At 51.6% G+C, this 20,501-nt stretch overlaps 1 protein-coding gene across 1 annotated transcript in view; it reads right to left on the bottom strand.

The window, feature by feature from the left end:
• Positions 1-518: 518 nt before the first annotated feature.
• MUC4 (mucin 4, cell surface associated) overlaps positions 519-20,501 on the bottom strand; it is a 51,439-nt gene continuing 31,456 nt past the window's right edge. Inside the window, 20 exon segments of the mRNA XM_060149038.1 lie at positions 519-560; positions 562-748; positions 1,734-1,896; positions 3,589-3,821; positions 3,907-3,971; positions 5,288-5,361; positions 5,720-5,899; positions 6,861-7,020; positions 8,592-8,773; positions 10,339-10,476; positions 11,581-11,814; positions 12,213-12,314; positions 12,920-13,087; positions 13,546-13,636; positions 14,380-14,588; positions 14,935-15,054; positions 15,810-15,935; positions 16,119-16,298; positions 18,035-18,123; positions 19,574-19,704. Coding sequence (XP_060005021.1) covers positions 519-560; positions 562-748; positions 1,734-1,896; positions 3,589-3,821; positions 3,907-3,971; positions 5,288-5,361; positions 5,720-5,899; positions 6,861-7,020; positions 8,592-8,773; positions 10,339-10,476; positions 11,581-11,814; positions 12,213-12,314; positions 12,920-13,087; positions 13,546-13,636; positions 14,380-14,588; positions 14,935-15,054; positions 15,810-15,935; positions 16,119-16,298; positions 18,035-18,123; positions 19,574-19,704 — 2,874 coding nt within the window.

The following is a 20,501-nucleotide window of genomic DNA, read 5'->3' as shown; positions in this document are numbered from 1 at the left end:
AGCTTCCCAACATAGAGTAACTGAGGGCTGAAGCAGGACTGGGTCCAACCGACCTCTGCTCCCTCCACCCTCTGTATCAGGCCCTTTAGCCACCAGAGGAAAATCATGAATGAAATCCATGGCTTTGGGAACACAAAAAGTCAGAGGGATTTTATTTAAATAAACTTTAATTAGAAGTAAACTGGAGACTTTTGTGTGCAAATGTATTTTGGTTTTTAATTTAAAGCCATCACCCCAACAACTCTGGTGTGTGCACGTAGAGTTTCTGTAGGTCAGTGTCCTCTGTGTGGGTATGTCTGTGTGAGAATCCATCTATTTATATAGTAGGCCTTTATGGCCTCTTCCTTTCAGCCTCTGTGTCTCCTGTTCTGACAAGGTGTGGTCTTTATTATTCATTCCCATTATTCATTCTTCTTAAAGAATCCTGAATCCGCATCAGGCACCTTACTTTTTCCAGGCTCCCTAAACCACGACGCCTGGGTGTGTGTGCAGGTGAGGCTGGGGTAGCTCCTGAGGTATCATAGGCCACCGCAGCCCGTTCGGGGCAAAGCCTCAGCTTTCCGAGCCCAGCGGGTAGAAGAAACGGCTCCCGCAGCAGCCCCGGAAGCGCAGGAACACAAACAGCACGACCCCCAGCAGCAGGAGGGCGCCCAGGGCCCCGAAAAGGATCCCGAAGAAGGCGTCGAGTTTCAAACTCAGGTGCTCACAGTGCTTGCCCCAGGGCGTGTAGATGGAGAAGGGCTCACAGCTGCGGACACAGAGAGGGGACACGGTCAGCAGGTGGCTCGGCCTCCCCATCCCTCCTCTCTGTCGGGCCAGAGGAGGTTTTCCACGATAGGCTTGGCTCCCCTCTAGGGAAGGGGCGGAGTCAGCCCTGACTTGGAGATGAGGGGAGGCCACTGGGCTACCAAGGAGGGCGGGGGATGGGGGAGGGGGTGGTGAATTCATCTAAGGTCGCCTCCACAGGGACTTCGGGGAGGGGGCGGGGCTGGCCGCAGGTGAGCATGCGCAGTCACAAACCCTGCCTGCCCCCGGAGAGCTGGGGTCTGGTGCTAGGCTCCACCCGCCCCTTCCTTGGACTCAGGAGCAGAGAGGGCTGGGCCCATCTGCAACTGCAGTGGGAACAAGCGTAGACGGAGGGCACTGATGTGACAAGAGGGCCCAGGTGGCGCTGCCTCTCTCCATGGCAGGCCTGCGACCTAGTGCACTCCCGTCACGGAAGCCCCTCAGACTGCTGATGAACCGGTGGGACAGAGGGCGCCAGTTTGAGAGGGCCTCCCCTGTTACTCTTAAGGAGGGGCAGGGCCGGGCCTAGACACAAGACAATGGGCTCCTTTTCCACAATGAGGCAGCAGGCTGTCCACCCAAGAAGCAAAATCAGGTGGGAGAGTCTGGCTTTGGAACCCCGATCCTGTTACTTAACTTGCTGGGTACCTTAGGCAGATTCCTTATCGTCTCTAAGCTGCAGTTTTCTCATCTTTAAAGTGGTCATAATCTCTACCCAGTAGCTGGTTTGAGTTGCATAGGTAATATAGCAACTTTTCATCCGCACAGTTTAGGCATGCACACATTTTCTTTTCCATTGTCCCTTTTCCCTCTGATCCCCTTTCTCTTAATTACAAACGGAGCCATCCTAAATTTTCAGACACCACGAGGTACCATGGCATTTCCGGACCCCTTGCAGCTTGGATTCCCAGCACTGCCCTCCGCCTCCTGCCCCCAGCCCCGCCCACCTGCAGCGAGGCCCATCGGGCAGGTGCTGGCACTGGCCTCCGTGCTCACAGTAGCCCTCACTGCAGGGGGACACGCAGGTGAAGCCGCTCTGGGGGTGGAAGACCAGATGGTAGCCCTTGTATCCGCTGCATTGGAGGTAAGTTTCCAGCGTGCTCACATTCACTGTCAGGTAGGATAAAAGTGAATATAGAAAGCAACCGATTAACACCAGATCTATACCTTTTGGATCAAGAATTCCATTTTCAGGCATTTATCCTGAGAAATAATTGGAAACACACATGAAAACTACATATGTTCATGGAAGACCAGAGCAGCATGGTTAATAAGAGCAATAATGTTCAACAGGAGTGGTTTTGTTAAATATTGTGCAACTGATAAGCACCACGGTATGAAAAATGCATTGATTAAGAGCATATGCTTTGAAATCAGCCAGACCTGAGTTGAAATTCAAACTCTACTACTAACTGGTTGTGTGGTTTAGGGGAAATTTCTTAACTCTTTCAGCCTCAGTTTCCTTATTTTTAAAAGGAAACTACCTTGCTGTAAATTTTAAATGAGATAATATATGCAGAGTATTCAGTACAGTGCCTGGCACAGGAAGCCCTCATTAAATGGTCACTATTAGTATAACATTCTTTTTAAAATCTATTATAGCACACTATATTAAGACATATTGTAAACTAATATATGAAATTGGAATGTGTAAACAATATACAAGATAATATGTTCACAATTATTTCAGTAATGAGGAGGTTAACAAACATTAGGCATGATTTGATCCCTTTATTGTAAACAAATTTATATGTCTGAAGTTTCCTATGCATAAAAGAAAATTCAGAAAAATAGGTGCAAAATGGATTTGTCTCTGGGGACAGGGATTACAAGTGATTTTTTTTTTCTTTTTGTTAATTTGTGTTTCCTAAAGTTTCTACAATAAACACATTGTACTTGTATAATAAAAATTGCGGGATGTTTGTTTGTTTGTTTTCTCTAACAAAAGGCACAATCAGGTCTGGGGTGTCCTCTTAACCCCAACCCTACCCTCCTACCACCCATACGCATAGTAGTTTGGAGAATTTCACATCGTTGCCCCTGGGACGGAGGAGGCTTAGCCTAGATTCTAAAAGAAGCTCTGGCTTGGTCCTGGACCCAAGTAACGCAGCAGCTTCTGTCGGGTTTGACATACTCACTGCCCCGTTCTCTGCCTGACTCACAAAATACGGTGGGCTATTCCTTTCCTTCCCTGGCAAGCTTGCCAACCTATTTCATTCCTGTTCCGGGATAATTAGAGGCTGTCAGAATTGAAAGGGACCTCAGAAATCCCATCTCATTTTCCAGATGGGAGTGTGGAGGCCTAGATTGGGGATGGCTTTTGCATGGGGTCACACTCTTTCAGGGAGGGGATATATCTGCCCCTGGGCCAGGTCTCCAGCCTTCAACTGAATATCTCCAGCTGGAGGGCAAAGGCAAAAAGAATGTCCTTGTTTATGTTTATAAAGTACAATGGTCTTTTAACCAAATCATTAACAATTTTGTGGAAAGAAAACCGTTAGCAGTGACGGTCAGGAAAGCAGCAGTTGGAGTAATTGCTCTGTGAAACTGTACACGTGGGGATTCATCAAGCAGTATTTTGTGCGCCTGTTCTTGAATTTAGAAGGCTGGTGGGTAAAATGTTCACAATTTCTCTCAAAAATTACAAACAAAAAAAACTAAATTAACTTAATTTTTGTCTGTGGCTTGCTGTAGAACACATTTCAGCCATGGATTTGTGTGGGCTGCAGATCTGTGACAGGCTCCCTCTGCTTACCTCCCCCCTCAGCTATCCCAGTAGCTGTCCCCAAGACAGTGACTCACGAGCCATAATACTGTGCACGTCCCTCCTGTAGATGGGGTGGAAGGTCACGTTGTTCCTGGGCCCCGCACTTCTCTTCCACCTACTCCACGGAGTTAAGAACGCCTCCACCACTGCATCTAGCAGCTGGGTATTCAGGAAGTTGATGACAGGGCCCCCAGGGCGGTACTGGAACTCTGAGATGATGCTCCAGCGGTGAAGGGAGCTTCCTGAGGCCTGTGCTATTGGGGGCCCACTGTATGGGAGGGGCACAGTGAGGGGCCAAGGGGTGAGGAGTTTGCGGGAGGACCCGGCGACCAGGTAGGGACAGTCCCACTTACATTCGATCCACTCGTCTGTTCCAGAGAAAGGCCCGCACATCCAGGTTCCTCAGTCTATAGGCCACCTAGGGCAGAGGTTGGGAGTTGGGGTGGGAGGGTGGAAGTGAGGGTGAGGCCCAATCCAGAGAGGAGACCCTTCCCACTTTAATGCACATATTCATCCCTTTCCGTTTCCTTCTTCCCTTTTTAATTTTTTTCTGGCCACACCCTACAGCTTGTGGGATCTCAGTTCCCTGACCAGGGATTGAACCCGGGCCACAGCAGTGGAAGCCTGGAATCCTAACCACTAGGCCACCAGGGAACTCCCTGTTTCCTTCTTTGAAGATGAGGACCCAAGACACCAGAATGTTTCTTATGCATTTCTGCATCCCCACACCCCAGCCTAGCCTGGTGACCGGCACAGGTCCCTACTTAATAGAAGTTTGTTGGTGAGTGGAGGACTTTACATATCCTCACCCCCACTTCCTATCACAAGGGGAGAATCTGAAATGAATGACCTCTACCTTGCCTCTGATCCCCGACTTACCCACTCATTCTCTCCCCACGTGTATATTGAACAGAGATTATACTTAGCCAGTCCTAGGGGATGGTCAAGTGTGAGGGATGTCAGTGTGACTTAGGAACAGTCCATTCTCAAAGACACACAGTCTGGCGCAGTAGACAAATGTTAACAGATTTTACCGTACGGAGTGTGGAGTGCTGTAGTAGTAGTAGTAGCAACAGTAGTAATAATAATTTGGATAATTTTTTTTAATACATTGTGTTTTAGGCACCGTGCTGAGTGCCTTACCTACATTATCATTTAAACCTTGACACAAACCACTGACATAAGTACTGTTATTACTTTTATTTTTACAGATGGGAGTTCAAATAATTTGTCTAATTATTACACCTGCTCTAGTGAGTGGTAGTGTCAGGATGTGAACCTGGGTAGGATTCCTGAGCCTCAATAGCTCAACTACTGTGCTACTTTGCCTGTGATTGGGGAATGGACAAGGGCATGGGAGCCAAGAAGAGGGAGGCCCAGTTTCCTCGACGAAGTCAGGGAAGGCTTCCTGGAGGTGAAATGCCCTCTTGTGTTTCCTCCGTATAATATCCAAGGGCAGGTCTTGAGGGATGCTCGGAAGGAAAGGCTGCATTGACTCGGCCACCCTGGACTCTATTCATTGCGAGTTGGTCGTTCTAACCCCCTTGGAGGTCTCTGTCTTAGGCCTTCCTGCTTTCCTCACCCTCAGCCTTCCCTGGGGCAGGAGGCTCCAGCCTCCTCTGGCAGTTGAATCTAGACGGATTATGAGAGGCAGAATGCACAAGCCATGGCTAAGACCCCACCCTGAACCTGCCAAGACCCGTCCCCCACCCAGAGCTGGCCTGCAGCACTGACCGAGGCATTGACATCTGCTTGGGAGGCACCTTCGTCTTCCATGAGTGAGAGATGGATGATCCTTAAGGGAAGCTCTGGAGATGGGAGAAGGAGGCTCATAATCACCTCACAGGTTTACCAGAAGGATCAGCAGAAGTGGCCAAGTCTGCTGACCCTCACACAAATGCATGTTGGACTATGGTCAAGGCTTCCCTAACTCTTGTCTTGCTGAGCTGTGAGGTCACCTTCAGTCTTTCCTCAGCAGACTGCTCAGGCCCGTGGTTCATGCTGTGACAGCTGCCCTCCACTCGCTCCCATAGCCTACAACTTACCACCACCTGAGGGAAATTTGGAGTTGTGTCCTGTGAGTTTGAGGGACTTAGCCTGGCCCCCAGAGCCCCATATCGTCCCCCAAGGAGAGAGAAGTGGGGATGGTGGAGTATCTGGTCGTACCTAGATGGACGGTTGGAGTGAAATTGTTCCCAGCCAGGAAGCAGCGGGTGTCGGTGAAGGCTGGGGGGCAGGTGCAGGCAGGCTGGCAGGCCTGAGCCTGGGAGAGGTAGCAGTGGCCGTTGTTGTAGCAGTAATTCTCAGGGCAGGACTTGTTCTGACAGAGGAAGAGGTTCTCCAGAGCTGCAGGGGGAGCAGAGAGGTCAGCAACACCTCTCTCAGCAGCAAGGGGCAGCCCTCGGCCCAGGGAAAGCTGCTCCCAGGACAGGCTTGATTTCTTTCCCGCAAAGCCCACTTAAGCTGCGTTCTGCTTGTGGGCCACTCTGAACCCCGAACTATCCTCTTCCTTTTCCAGACATTTCTTTGCCGGGCGACCCTTCTTCCCCTGCCAGGTAAGGGTTCTCCCAATTCTGCTGAGGGAATGGAGTGTTTATCAGACCCTTCCCATCAGGAAAGGACTCTCTTTCAGGAAAGCCCACCGACCTGTTTTCTTCACTTCCATCCCCTTTTCTGCCTTTATAAGGCTGTGGTTCTACCTCTCTGGTCTCTGCTCAGAAGATGCAGTGGTCTCTAGACTTCACTGGGGCGCTTCAGGGGGCTTAGTGGAGGCCTCACCGTGATGCCCTCATGACTCTGATGGCTCAAAGGTCAAGCAACAGATGGTGGAAGGAGGACTCAAAGGGAAGATGAGGCACCCCTGCCACCAGATGCCCATGGCAGCACCCCCGCCCCCCCTCCCCCCCTCACACAATGTCCTGACTAGGGAAATGCAGAGACCCTGGGCCTTGCATCTCTGAAAACCCCCGGAGCCTGAGGGCCCCACCCCAGCTTACTTCTGGCTCCCTGACTGCTGCTAAATTTCCCTCCCCTCTCCAGGCCATCTTCAGTCTTTTGCCTGGGGTTTCCCCCAACAGTGCCTCAGGGCTTCTCAGCTCTGGCCCCTCCTCCATGCCTGTACAATCTCTTCTCCTTCGGCCTCACACCCTGCCATACCCACCTTACCTCCTTACCATACCCACCTGTATTGAACATTCTAAAGACTTGCTGGAAAGGGGGGAGAAATGGTTCGCCCAGTTGTCTTAAGCCCTCGAGATGTCACCTGTCCCCAGAACCTCCTCCTGCCGAGGCCCTGTCCCCAGCTCACGTGCACAGTGACGTCCATCCCCAGTCAGGTGCGGGGGGCAGGCCTCACAGCCCTTCCCGGAAATGCACTTCACACTCGGGAAGCACTGCTCTTCACAGGGGTCCTTGGTGCGGTTGCAGTAGCGGCCTGTGGCGTTCCCGTCACACTTGCATTCGGCCACCTGGAATAGGTTGCTGATCACTGGGCGGCCAGGAGGCTGAACCATTAAGGGTTTCTGGGGTGTTGCTGTACCAACCCCTCAGGTCTGAGAACCCATGGACCCTGAGTCCTTGTCGTAATTCTGCCAGTATCCACTGAGCAGCTTCTTGAACAGGCCCTGGGCCTGCACGTCCCTGTCAAAGGCAGACCGTCCTCCAGGCCACGTGGCCTCCCTGGGCCATCCTTTTCCTGAGCCCTCTGCCTGGCCTCTGCTCCGGGATCCCAGCCTCTTCCCTCTTACAGCAAATCTCCTTGCCTGAAACCCTTCCTAGACAGGGGCTAAATAAATAAATATTCTACTATCCCTGGAAAACTGGATCTTACGTAAGCTGCAGTTTCCTGCTCTCTCTTCCCTTGCTGACTCCCAGCCAAGAAGGAGGCTCGTTGCTGAGCACAGTGAGAGCTCGCAACAACCAGAACAAGGGCACAGGGAGGGGAACCGTCCAGATCCTCATCAAGTTCCTCATCTCTCTTTTCTATCTCGCCTACTGAGATGACGCTGGAAAGCTCCCCGAAATGGAACCCTTTAACACTGGATATCTTGGGATATCTAAAATAATATATTGATTTTAATCCCTTTTCCCCCTACTCTGTATTTTTTTCCTTTTCTGCCTCCTGGACGCCTCCACCTCTCTCCCTTTCAAGTAGGAATTCTCTGCTCATGCTTCAGGAGAAGTGTGTGTGTGTGTGTGTGTGTGTGTGTGTGTGTGTGTGTGTGTGTGTGTGTGTGTAAGAGGTGAAGGAGGTAGTGGGGTATTGCCAGCCGAACACTTTCCTTTCTGACTCCCCCCAAAAAGTTAAAAAAAAAGCAGATGGGGCCAGATTCATGGACTTAGGCCAAGTATCTTGGCTAGAAACTTGAATGGAGAAGGATTTTCTTCAAACTGCAAAAGAGATGTTTCTTTTAGTTGGAGGAAGAGAGTAAAAGGGGAAAAAAAAAGGTTTTGGGGGGACCAAGATCAGAGGGATCTGTACTTCTCTTCCCAACACCATGAAGATGAAGCCCCAGAGAAATGGCTATGCAGTGCTTCTAGGCAGATGGGACCCTAAGCCACAAGGTTTCCTGTGTCTGAGCAACGCACAGAAGCCACAGAACACTCCCCTGTGTCTGAAGGGAGGGTGCCTGGAGCTGTGATCCGTGTAGACTCAGGCCCAGGGACCACATGGGCACCTTCCTACCCGCATCTTACTGTCTTACTTCACTGTCTTACTCCAGAACCGTGGAGCTGGCAACCACTGGGCAACTCTAAGAAAGACTGAGGTGGAAGTTTCCTGCCAGCCTGGCTAAATGGGAGCTGGGAGATAAAAATTCAGTTGAGCTATAAGCAGGAAAGAAAGTTCCATTTCTTACACTTGTAAGTTTGTGGCCCGAGATTGTTGTCTGCTCTACTCACCTACCACAGTTCCACCCGCCTCCCATCACACACATTAGCACAGAGGAGCTGAAGGACGACATCCTTTCAGTTCCCACTTCCTTTCCCTCAACTTGGAACCCCCCCCCCCACCCCACCGCCAACCCTCTTCGCCACTCACCTCCAGGGAGGAATCACCCACCCAGCTGGTCTGGTTGTATAAACACTGGCTCTCTGCCTCGCACGCACAGACCACTGTCCTTGGCTTGAGTACAGACGACAAGTTGTCCTTGGCACTTCTTGCTAGAATCTCCAGAGTAAGTGGTCCCAGCAACTTTGGTGTCCATAGCAATGTCCCATTCTCTGCCCCAGGGAAGACGAGACTGTTGAGAGCTGGAGGCCTCAACTGCTCTGCTCTCCGCCACCCCAAGAGCTGATGTTGGACATCCCCCCCACCCCGCCAGAACACCCCTCCGATTTTTTCCGGCATTTCCTTGAGCAAGGCTGGTTTCCTGGAGTAATCCTGACCACGCTCCGAGCTGGAGGTGGCACAGCCCAACTCAGCGATTGTAGGGTGGAACCTCACAGAGGGGGAGGCAGCTGCTCCCCCTGAAGAGACCCCAAAAGGCAATGCTGCCTAGACCTGCACCAGGATGGGACATCCAGGGGGGATGGAGGACGAAGGCCAGCATCCTCCCAACGCTTCCCCAGGCTACACTGCAGGCCAAACTGACTTCAGCTTCATGGCATCCTCATCCCTCGCCCTGATTTCTCACCCGCTGCTCTCATTGCCTGGACTTTTGACCAGCCACCTTCAGACACCAGACTACAGTGAAACACTGCTACCTATCAATAGACTCTTCTGATCCAACCTGTCTTATGTTTTTCAAGAAAATAGGAACGTCTCCTTAAAACAGTAGATTGAGAAGAGCTGATAGGAGGGAACAAACGAGCATAACTTCCAGGCCAACACTCTTCAGGATAGGAGCCCCATGGAGGAGAAAATCTCCTGATACTATTCATTTGGCACCTGAGGGGATGCTATATGGAGCGACAGGGTACAGCCAAAGCAGTCCCTTCTTATGCACAGAGAAAGAAAATGAGTCAGAGAGGTGCTCAGAGCTCAGAATAAGGTCCCTAAGGGCTTTGGTTTTAGCAAAGAACAGTCACCAGCTTAATTAGTGCTGGCAACAGAAGGCAAGCTACATCCTGTGGGCTTTGAGTCTTTTTTTTTTTTTTTTTTTTTGCCGTGCCTCGTGGTTTGTGGGATCTTAGTTCCCAAACCGGGGATTGAGCCCGGGCCCACGGCAGCGAAAGTGCTGAGTCTTAAGGACTGGACTGCCAGCGAATTCCCTGGGCTTTGACTCTTGACCCAGATCATGGTTACAGGCCTGAAACCAGGTCTTCACACCATTACTGGGAGGGAAAGATGGAGCTTTGCTTGGTCCCAGCGCAGAAAAGCAGATAAAGAGAGGCAAAGTGAAGTAAACATGGTTGACAAACATAAAAATAGTGAGAAAGGTACCAAATGAAGTTATTTGCTTTTCTTTAAATCTCGTTCCATATGATATCCTTCTTTTAATAGATATGAAAATGTTTGAAATTAGTATTTGTTAATTGTTATGTTTATTCTAATAATCTGTTGATTGCATAAGGATGATTGCGTATTATAAGACTGAGATGAAATGATCTTTGAATCAGTTGTACATGCCCAGAGGCAGTCTAGCTAGCCAGCCAAATCTCCGTAAGCCCATCACTACTATTCACCAGGGGCACCTATTTGAATTACAGGGATTATTCCCAAGAAATGTTAGTCCTGGATATTCCAATGGAAAAGTGACATGAAATTGCACAGGGTATAATAATGCAAAATTACCCAAAGCTTGACTGTGACCTCATCTGCTACAGCCGCAGCCAAGGATTCTTACCAAAGAGCTTGAAGTCAGTGTAGTTGTTTCTGAGAGTGAATGTGATGTCCTTAGTGCTGCTGGTGTAATTAGCCACCTTGGCCTGTCCCATGTAGGCTTCCATCACATCAGGACCCTCAATAGACGGGGGGTACTGATCTGAGACACAAAGAAGGAATGCGAGATGTGAGGCAAGATACTCTCTTGCCTTCTGGGCCTCCTGTTTCTTCAGTCCTCTCTCTTGTGTGAGGCATTGCCCGGGCTGTGACCTACCTCCAGAAGCAGGAATTATTCTGTGTACCTGCTCTCAGACACATGCAGAGAAGGTTGTGGTTGTATTGCCCACACACCCAAATCTTTCTTCTCTCTTTTATCTTCTCCTCAAACAGGATTCAAGTTCTTTCCTGATCAGAATGCTATTCTGGGCATGGTATGAAGTGAATCAGAGGTCAGCATTGCTCAGACCGTTGTGGAGTTTTACCTTTGGAAGAGGGCTGTAAACCATGAGGGTAACATCTGATGGGCTTTGCATTTGTCAGGAAATGGAGAGGGAGTAAAACCTTTGCACTGGTCTCTGTGTTTTGGAGCCCTGCTATTTCCATACAATTGTTTATTCATTCATTCATTCAGTCAGTCATAACAAATATTTACTGAGCATCTACTCTATGGCTGGAACTGTTCTAGGTAGTAAGGATACAGCCATGAACAAATAATAAAAAAGATACCTATGAAAATTAGAAAATATGTTAGATAGTTATAGATACTAAGAGAAAAAATAAAGCAGGGAAGGCAAATAGGAAGTGGGGGTGAATGTGAAATTTTAGGCAGGCTAGCCAAGAAAGGCACTGCTGAGAAGGTGACATTTGAATAGAGATTGGAAGGAGGTGAGGGACGAGCCTGTGGCTCTCTGGGGGAAGGGCATTCCAGGCAAAGAGAATAGCACGTGCAGTGTCTCGGAGTCGGGTGTGAGCCTGGCATGTGTGAAGAACACAAAGAAGCCAGTGGGGCTGGAGTGGAATGAGTGAGGTGGGAAGTCCTAGGAGAAGAGTTTGGAGAGGGAATGTGGCCAGACTGGATAGGGCTTTGAAGGTTATCATAAGGACAGGGCTGGGGGATCATGGGACAGTTTGAGCAGAGGAATAACATGAGCAAAAGAGTCTGTTAAGTTTTAAAAATGTGTAGCTTAAAGGAGTGTCATGGAAGGGGGTCACCTCATCTGCCCCCTAACTCTGCACATGCTTCCCTGGGCCTCATACCACTTACTCAGGGTGGTGTTCATCAGCTGGTATCTTCTAGAGAGCATCTCAGTGGACAGTCCAAGGCTTTTGTTTCCTGTGGCCAGGGCATCGTAGATGCAGTGTGTATCTCCATTACACTGGGAGGTCAAATTTTCATTCAAAGATTTGTTTCCCGACAGTTGTGAAAAGAAGACAGGGGTGAAGTTGGACGGCAAAGGGTCGTCCCTCTTGCCAAAAAGGCTTGTTCCGTTGATTTCCCCTAAAACACACAAGGTGCGATGGTGGTGGCACCAGGGTGGGACTCCAGCTATATTTCTGCTGTGTCCACCCCTTACCCTTACTTTATATGGTTTGGGTGGGGGAGGGGTATGTGGAAGGACAGAGTGACTTCCAGCTTCTGAGTCTGGAAGTCCCCGCTCTCGTGAGCGAGGGCCACCCAGCTTCCTTGTCCTCTCTTCCAGGTAGAGAGACACAGGTGGGACGGAAGTGGAGGGGACAAAGCTGAGGTAGCACCAGCATCCTCAGGTCTCTTCCTTCCTACTCCCCTCTCATAGAGGACAGAGGTCTGGTCCCCACAGGCCTGAGGGAGACAGTGCGGCAGCTTCCTTCATCCTGGCCCTACCCCATCTGCCTGGGGACCCTGAGGCTCAGACTCACAGGCCATTCCATAGTGAAAAAGCATCTCCTCGGAGCTCCCTGGGGAAAGGGTGGAGCCATTGGGCATCCTGAAGTCGTCATCCGGGTTGCCGTTCCAGAAGCCTGAGGGACAGAGCAGGGGTCAGCCACCCTGGGACTGTGGCCCTCCCTTCCCTGGGGAGCATCCAACAGGTCACATGGAGATGTGGGGAGTAGGGGGCCTGCGAAGCCTCTTTCAGTGGCATCTGTTGTCGGTTCAGTCCTCCAGGAGGCCAGGAGAGGACTATAGCCTCAGAGCCTGCCCCTCTGCTTCAGGGAAGAAGGAAGTGAAGGAGGAAGTGGGGGAAGAAGGGAGGGAATGTGGGGGATGGGGGAGGGTGGGAAGGTGTGAAGCCAGAGGGAGGGAGGGAGGGAGGCAGGGAGGGGAAGGGTGGCTGCTGGCCCCATGCTCTCCAGAGACCATCCTCGATGCACCCTGCCCCCCCCCCCCCCCCCCCCCGCTGCCCTGGACCCAGAGCTTCAGGAGGACGGGAAGTGAGCCTCAGAGGTAGCTGAAGAGCTACCTCCCTCCTCCTTCCCTGCTGCTCTGTACCCTCAGGCTCTGTTCCAAGGAGGCTGAGAAAGGAAACTCCACCTGTGATGTCCACAGGCCCACTGGAGGTGGAGCTGCTTACGGGCTGGGGGGTCTGAGCTCCCACGGCAGAGGCAGGCTCCTGCCTGTTCCTTACCCATGAGGCCCTCTGTGTGGTTCTGATACTCCTCCGGGAGGCTGCAGGACGCGTGGAGGATGTTGGACATAGCGATCACTGAGATGGTCACTGCCCCATCAAAGTTGGCTGATACCGTGGAGCCATTGCGGGTCATTACAACTCCAGAGGTGTTGAACATCTCCTGGCCTGGAATGTTGGGAGACAAATGAGGAAAAAGCCAGCGTTGGAGCCCTGGAGGCCCAAGACTTGGCAGTAGTGAGGTTTCAAGATGCAGCGAGGAGACTAAGAGCAGCTGGGAGATGCCCTGCAGGGTCCTACTCCAGTGGCCCCAAACCACACTCACAGGACACCTTCACGGCCCACCCCACACCCTTCTCCCTGGGGACTGAGGACGGGCTGTCGTAGAGAGGCTGTCATGGCCTCAGGGGAAGGAGAGAAGTGAGGAGGGAAAGTTTAAGGCCCAGCTCTGGTGAAGGAACTGCTCAGGCACAGCTGCTGGAGGGACAGCAGGGGTGGTGACCACGCTGCTCTTCCCCGACGCCACTGCCTCTCCGCCCCAGCTCCCTTCTCCCTGGTGCTGGGCACCCTGCTGATCCTGACCCAGGGTAGCAGGAGAGGGCAGCTGACGGCTGTCCCCAGCCTACCTTTTGCACCTTCACGGTTAGTGTCAAATGTTACAGTCTGGTTGTTGAGCCGAACGTGGATTGTGTCACTGGGCGCAAGGAGCCATTGAACCTGGAAGGGAATTGGCAGAGGCCTAAGACCGACCTGCAGGTGGGCCCAGAAACTGAGGAAGGAGGCTGCGCAGAGCTCAGAGCCTGGGGCTTGGATGAAGGTGAAGGTGATGGGGAGTGTGACCATGAGGTGATGCTAGTTACCATGTGTGAGGCGCTTGGCATGGGCCAGGCTCTGAGTGAGGCACGTTTCATAGATTAGCTTTTAAATCTCACTGCGGCCCTGTGAGGTAGGTAATATTATCATCCCCATTTTACTCTAAGGAAAAAGAGGCACTGGAAGTTAAGTTGTTCCTTCAGTCTCACAGCCAGGACCCTAATCCCGTGTCTCCCGGGTTGACTCTTTTTTAAATCATTTATTTATTTTTATTGAAGTATAGTTGATTTACAATATCATGTTAGTTTCAGGTGTACAGCACAGCAATTCAGACATATATGTATATGAAGAATATATATATATATAATTCTTCAGATTCTCTTCTCTTATAGGTTATTACAAAATATTCGGTATAGTTCCCTGGGCTATATAGTAGGTCCTTGTTGGTGATTTATTTTATATACAGTAGTGTGTATGTGTGTTAATCCCAAACTCCTAATCTGAACCACTGCACTGGCAGGATGCGTCCTCCCTCCCTCCTGCTCCCTTCCCTTCTTCCTTCTCTTTCTCCTCCGGGGCCTCAGTCTCCACCTGAAAGTCCCTGAGCTAAAGGCTCCCTGCGAGGGGAGGACCCCGGCCCTACTCACTGTGATGGGGTCCAGGCTGCTGGAGCTGTATTCAGCGGCGAAGGCAATGAAGTTGGTGGCCTGGGCCGAGCCGGTCTGGGCAGTGCGGCCCTGCAGCAGGAAGGAGGAGTTTCTATCCTGGGTCCGGACCAGCAGGAAGTCTCCCAGCCCATTGAAGGTGTAATTGGCACCATCCAACGTGGTGATGTGGGGGTCCCCAAACATCCAGGCTGGAACAAATGAGGTACTAGGTTGGCAGGGCAGACCAGGGAAAGACCTGGGAGGCTTCAGCCTGGAGAGGTGCTCATGGAGCATTTAACCCTCCCCGAAAGCCCTCTTGTGCTTGTGTGCCCACTCATGTCCTCTCATTACCTCCCCACCTACCACACCTCTCCCTCCGCAGGGCTGTGTGTGAAGTCCCTCCTCTGCCACACTCCGCACACACCTCCACCTTCCCTTGTGGTCACAGCGCTGCCCCAGGAAGCTTCTGCCGCCCTGGTCCAGACCCCGAGAGGCTACCCCTCCCCAGATCTTCCACTTCAGCCCTGCCCCAGGGCTGGGCTCCGGCAGCCTCACCTGGCCTCGGGGGCTGGTACCCAGCGCAGCTGACGCGGGGCCTCCTGAGCTGGTACAGGGCGCAGAAGGAGGGCTTATCGTTGAAACGGCAACACCAATTCTGCGGCTCCAGTTCTTGGTCTGTGGGGAAGAGCAGCGGGTTGGGGGAGATGAGGGACCTGCAGGACCCAGCTGGGAGGTTTGGGCAGGATGATGTGGGCGGCAAGGGCACGGTTGGCAAATCAGGCCCACATGAGTTCAGATCCCACCCTGCTTAATGACCTTAGGCCATTGACCAGTTACTATGTCCCTTGTGGGCTTGTCAGAGCCACGTGGAGCAAAGCCTCTGGTGGGCAGGCACAGGGTCCTTCCTTTCTTGGAGTGGGGGGCGCTGAGTCCCACCGCTTTCCAAGCGCTGGGAGTGGGAGGCTGTGGCTGGTCGTCTGGGGACTAAGGAGGCTGCTGAGATTGCAGGGAGGAGGTGGGGAGCACATGCTTACCCTGGGCCCCCAACCCTGTCCTCTCTAGCTCCTTTGGAAGGTCGCTGCGGGAAACGACCCCATGTCTTCCCCCAGACAGCCTGCTAATCTGGGTCAGACCAGGCCCCTCCCCTTCCCTAGAAAGATGTCCCTACTCTGGGCTGGGTTATGGGCCAAGTGGAGATGGGGCAAGAGGAACTCAGTCAGAAATCCCTAGGATGCCAGCTGGAAGGGATGTCGGAAACTTCCTAATCTTACAAGATCAGGAAATTGAGGGGAAGCAGCTGGGAGGAAATGGAGAAAAGAGGCTTCATTCTGTGGGTCCCACTGCTGACGTGGAGCCCAAGCTGGTCTCTGACAGTGAAGAACAGAAAGCTCCAGAAAAGGTGGGGTTGAGTTTTCCATGGACACACTTACCAAACTGCCAAGGACTCTGCACTCTCCAGCCTTGGAGAAGCTCTCCCCAGGGTCCGTAGCTGCAGCACACGCCCCCTCTCCAGGAGGAGAAGCTGCACAGCTGCCTGCTGCCAAGGCCCGACCAGGCTGCAACAAGCCCAGACACACTCAGGCCCAGGATGCCCGTGGTGGTGGCGGCAGTGGGGTCGGGGTGCTTCCAGGGAGGAACTGAGGGTGCCCCGGAAGGGAAAGGTCAGGCATGGCCAGAGGGAGGGGGTGGGCTTGTGGGGGACACTGAGGGTGCCTCGAGAGGTAGGAAGGAGGCGTCACCTATGTTGATGGGCTGGAATCTCAAGTCCCATAGTCCCTGCCTCCAGGAACACGGGCAGGAGATCTGGTTCCAGCCCCAGCTGGGCCACTGAGACTCTCTCTTCAACCACTGCAGGCACTGGAGACGGTAGTTGCGCTTTTCTTCCTTGTGTAGCTTGTAGATTTGCAGCCCTCGGAAGCCTGGGGGAGCAGAGGAAGAAGGGGTTATCCCAGGGCCTGGGGCCACAAGCTCTGATTTAGCTTTAGGGACAAGCAAAACTCATAAATGCACCCTCTGTATGTCACTCCCCCAACTCTGGACAGCTCTTCCAGGGATGAACCCAACTGAGGCTGGCAGGGATTCCTCCCCAAAGGCCCCTTTGATGTGACGGTCAAAATCCCAAAGCTTGGATCTTAGGGTGAAACCCTGGGACAAGTGCTGGGCAGGGAGAGCTCACCTATACCCAACTCAGAGCCAAACCCTGGCCCTGAGCTTCACTCCACCCCATTCTCTACCCTCATGTCTGCTACTCTAAGCTCCAATACCTGCCAATCCCCCCAAACCAGTTTCTCCTCATGCACCCTATATCTCAGTGAGTGATGCCACCAGCCACCAGCTACATGCTCAGACACTTGCACAGACATGCCAGTGGCCAAAGCAGCCAGGATGGAGGCTGAGGCTCAGAGGTCAGCTGGGGAGCCACAGGGAGGGTGGCACATGAAGCAGACGCTTGCTCCGACAATACGAGGCTGAGGAAGCTTCCTCTGTGCCCAGATGCCATCCTTGGACACGAGAAGTAACTGGGAGAAGAAATCCTGAAGGGGGTTTGAACTTCAAATAGACCTTTAATTAACTGTAAGTTACTTACCACCCACCCCAGCTGCATGAGAGAGAAATGGGGCTCCAGAGTACAAAAAAATGCAATAGGACGTAATGTGTTAGGTTTTGATCCTGTTCCCACACAAAAGAAGAAATTATCAAGATGACTACAGCTTGATAAGGTTTTGAAAAGGGTAATCATTGTTTATGATTAGCTTCGCGTATCTTCTCCACAATGGCCTGGTATCGAGGGAAACACACCAGATACTCTCCCCCCAAACACACACACACACTATCACATTGCGCCCCCTACATCACAAGCAGATGCATCTGGATAGAAGGGACTTAATCTGACAGGATAGCTTTCTCCACAAGATGGCACTCATGATTTGACTCAGCTTCTGTTTACCAGAATTTCTTGCCACAGAACAAATAGAACTGGATTTATGCTTCACAGTTTACGTGGCTAATTTCTAATGCTAAAATATCTTTTGTTCTATCACATTTTGGAAACTGTAATTTCTTTCCCTTTGGGGCCACCAGACAGTACAAGTCATGGAGGAGGCCCATGGGACCTAAAGTACTGGCCTTCTTACCAAAGAGCTCTCTGAGACCAACATAGTTGGTCTTTATTTTTTTCATACTTGTGGCTCTTAGCACTGTGTCCAGCACACACCAGGTACTCAATAAATGATGACTGAATGGATGTTAGATCCCCTGGAACTCCTTTTTGGTAGATCCATTAAGGGATCTCATCTGGGTTCTCTCTCCAGCTCTAGGACAGGACACTTGGAGAATTTTCCTAACTGCTCATTCATGTCCCCACCTCCTGCTGTACCCCGTCCTCACGTTCAGGATCTGGGCCCCCTCTCATTGCCCTCCTGGGTTTGGCTCATTCCAGGGAGAAAACTCTGTACTGCATGAGGGTGCAGGAGGTACGCTGCTCCCTGGGCAGTGCCAAGTCTGGATTCCACCTGTGGGAGGTCAGATTGTGCTGGAAACACCCTTTGGGATGGTGGAGACACAAGGGAGCTGCGCCTCTAGGACTGTCATGGCACACGGAGTGCGAGACAGAAGAGGACTTGAATCCCTCCAGTGTGATAAGGTGGCGTTTTACCTGAGTTGGAATCCAGGAATTGGTCTGGACGATACTTCTTCCACACTGGCTGGAATGTCAACGGGCTATTTTTGAAATACCCATCTCCACTGCAGGCAAAGGAAAGAATCTCTGGCCTCTGTCACACACACAGTCTTTCCCCTCAGTCGGCAAGTTACTCATTCATCTGGCCGGTCAGTCAGCCCACTCGGTCCAGCCGGTCATTAGTTATCAGCTGGTCAGTCAGCTATTCAGTCAGAATCACTGACTCCCAGCGCTAAGCAGGAGAGGGAAGGAGGCGGATGGGGCAGGGGTAGGAGGCCCTAATTTATTCCACATCAGATGGAGAACTGCAGGAAACTGGTTCTGAGACAGGTGTGTGAAAGAAACAGCTCAGGCCTCCTTCCTGTTAGTTTCCCTTCAACTAGGGGTTGGAGAGGGGGCGCTGTAGGGGACGGCTGGTTGTGAGGGTTAAGAGCAGTCTCTGAGTTAGGAGGACCTGGGCAATGGGTGCTCCGCCCCTCCCCACACATCCCGGGGTGGTGTTTAAGTGCCGCTGCAGGAAGGAGGAAACCCTGGAGCGGAACCCTCAGCCTGTCTGGGTGCACGCCTCAGAGCAGTGACTCCGGATCCTTTCTCCCCTTTGACACAGGACAGATGAGGCACATGGGCATGACACCTTCCATGGGTGCACTCAGAATGGTGTGAAATTCCTAGCTAGGTCGGATAATTCCACTACTTTCTCCTCCAGGGCACATCAAAAAGCAAGTGAAAGCAATGTAATTATAGGGGCGATCCTGAACACACTCTCGGAGAAAAACCCTTGCAGCAATTACCAGTAACAAATTACATATGACCTTCACAACGATTGCACACACACCATGGCTCGGAGCTGTTGTGTCAGAGAATGAGCCATCTCCACACTTGGGAACCCACGCCCGCGTCCACGCGCCATCCACCTCTCTGCTCTCCATCTTTGCCACTGACCACACACAAGCTGTTGGTGCCCCTGGGCGAGAGGTTAATTCTCAGCCCATCAGAAGTCAGGAAGGCAGATTTCAGCATTATATTTTGGATTCAACTTCCTGCTTTGCCACTTCCCAGCTCTGTGACTTTGGGCAATGACTTGTTTATTTGTACCTCAGTTTCCTTACCTGCAGAATGGGTAGTAAATGGTATCTCCTTCATGAGGTTGTTGTGATAGTCAAATGAAATAATGCCTATTAAGTACTTGGTGTAATAAATGTTGGCTGTTATTGTGATGATATTTGAGAAGTCGAGAGAGGTCAGCTAATGTCAGTGGAAATCCTAGAAGTGAAAGCTCTGGGAATTATTATCACTGTGCACGGGGATTGGGGTAGGAAAGAGAATGGCAAGGTGAATAGGGATCTTTTAATCTGAAACAGCAAGAAATGGGAACTGGAGTCTGTGTGAGTCAGAAGCATTGGCAAGGAGGAATCCTGCCTTGTCCTGGGGGGGATGGAGTGTGTGTGCAGCGCAAGCCCTGCTCTGCAGGGCTCCAATTATCTGCTAAGGGCTGACAGCCCCTCCCTGTCCTACCTGGAGAAGCCCATCAGGACAGGGTTGCCTGGGCGCTGGGTCACATCCCACTGCATACCGCCGCTTTGGTAGAGAAACATGGCGTAGGACCTGCTCCCGTCTGTGGAAAGGATGGCCTGGTAGGTGTTGGTCTGGGGGTTGGTAGGAGACAGACATAGGGATGCCTGTGAGAGATCTGGGATGTCCCACCACCCATCCCACCCCCCACCCCCACCACATCCACGTCACCTTTTCCTGGCCTACCCAGAGCAAAGGCATGGGCTTAAAATATAAACAAGTTTGGAATTATGGACAGATTTCACCCTAACTGTCAAAGCACCTGCCATGGTGGATTCGCCTTCTTTGTGACTTCTTTCCAGGGAGGGAAGGTAAAGGACTCTGGGTTAGAATCCAGTTAGAAGAGGGTCTGTATGAGAAAGCTTCAGCAACCTGAGAGGTTAGCCAAGACACTCGAGAGCTGGGAGAGGCCTGAGGAACTTCCTCTGGGATATTTAAGGATATTGTCCCAATGTCCCCTCACCCTAAATAGTGTGGAGGACCACACAGGTGAGACTGGAGGTTCTCTGAAGGTAGGTGTCAAGCACTGGGCTTGTACAAAGGAGGTAAGCAATGAACTTGTTGAGCCAATGAAGAAATTAGTGACTTTTTAGACCAGACACAAGGAATAACTTTGTGACTGTCTGAGCGGTGAGGCCCCAGAGAGAAGACTAAGAAGAGCCTGTGGTGTGCCCCCTTCCACTGGATGCATTTCGGTTGAGAGCCAGAGTGAGGAGTCAGAAAAACCTCAGTTCCAGGCCTGGCTTTGTCATTTCCTAGCTGGGTGACCATGAGCAAGTTGTTTAACCTCTCTAGCCATCATCTCCCTCATCTCTAATATGTGAATAATAATATTAGGTTGAGCCATATAAAATTGCCAATAGGCAGCCGC

The sequence above is a fragment of the Lagenorhynchus albirostris genome, chromosome 5 (assembly GCF_949774975.1).
Source record: "Lagenorhynchus albirostris chromosome 5, mLagAlb1.1, whole genome shotgun sequence".
In the NCBI taxonomy this organism is placed as follows: Eukaryota; Metazoa; Chordata; class Mammalia; order Artiodactyla; family Delphinidae; genus Lagenorhynchus; species Lagenorhynchus albirostris.
Note: the sequence above shows the minus strand (reverse complement) of the source record. Positions and strands in the feature narration are given on the sequence as shown.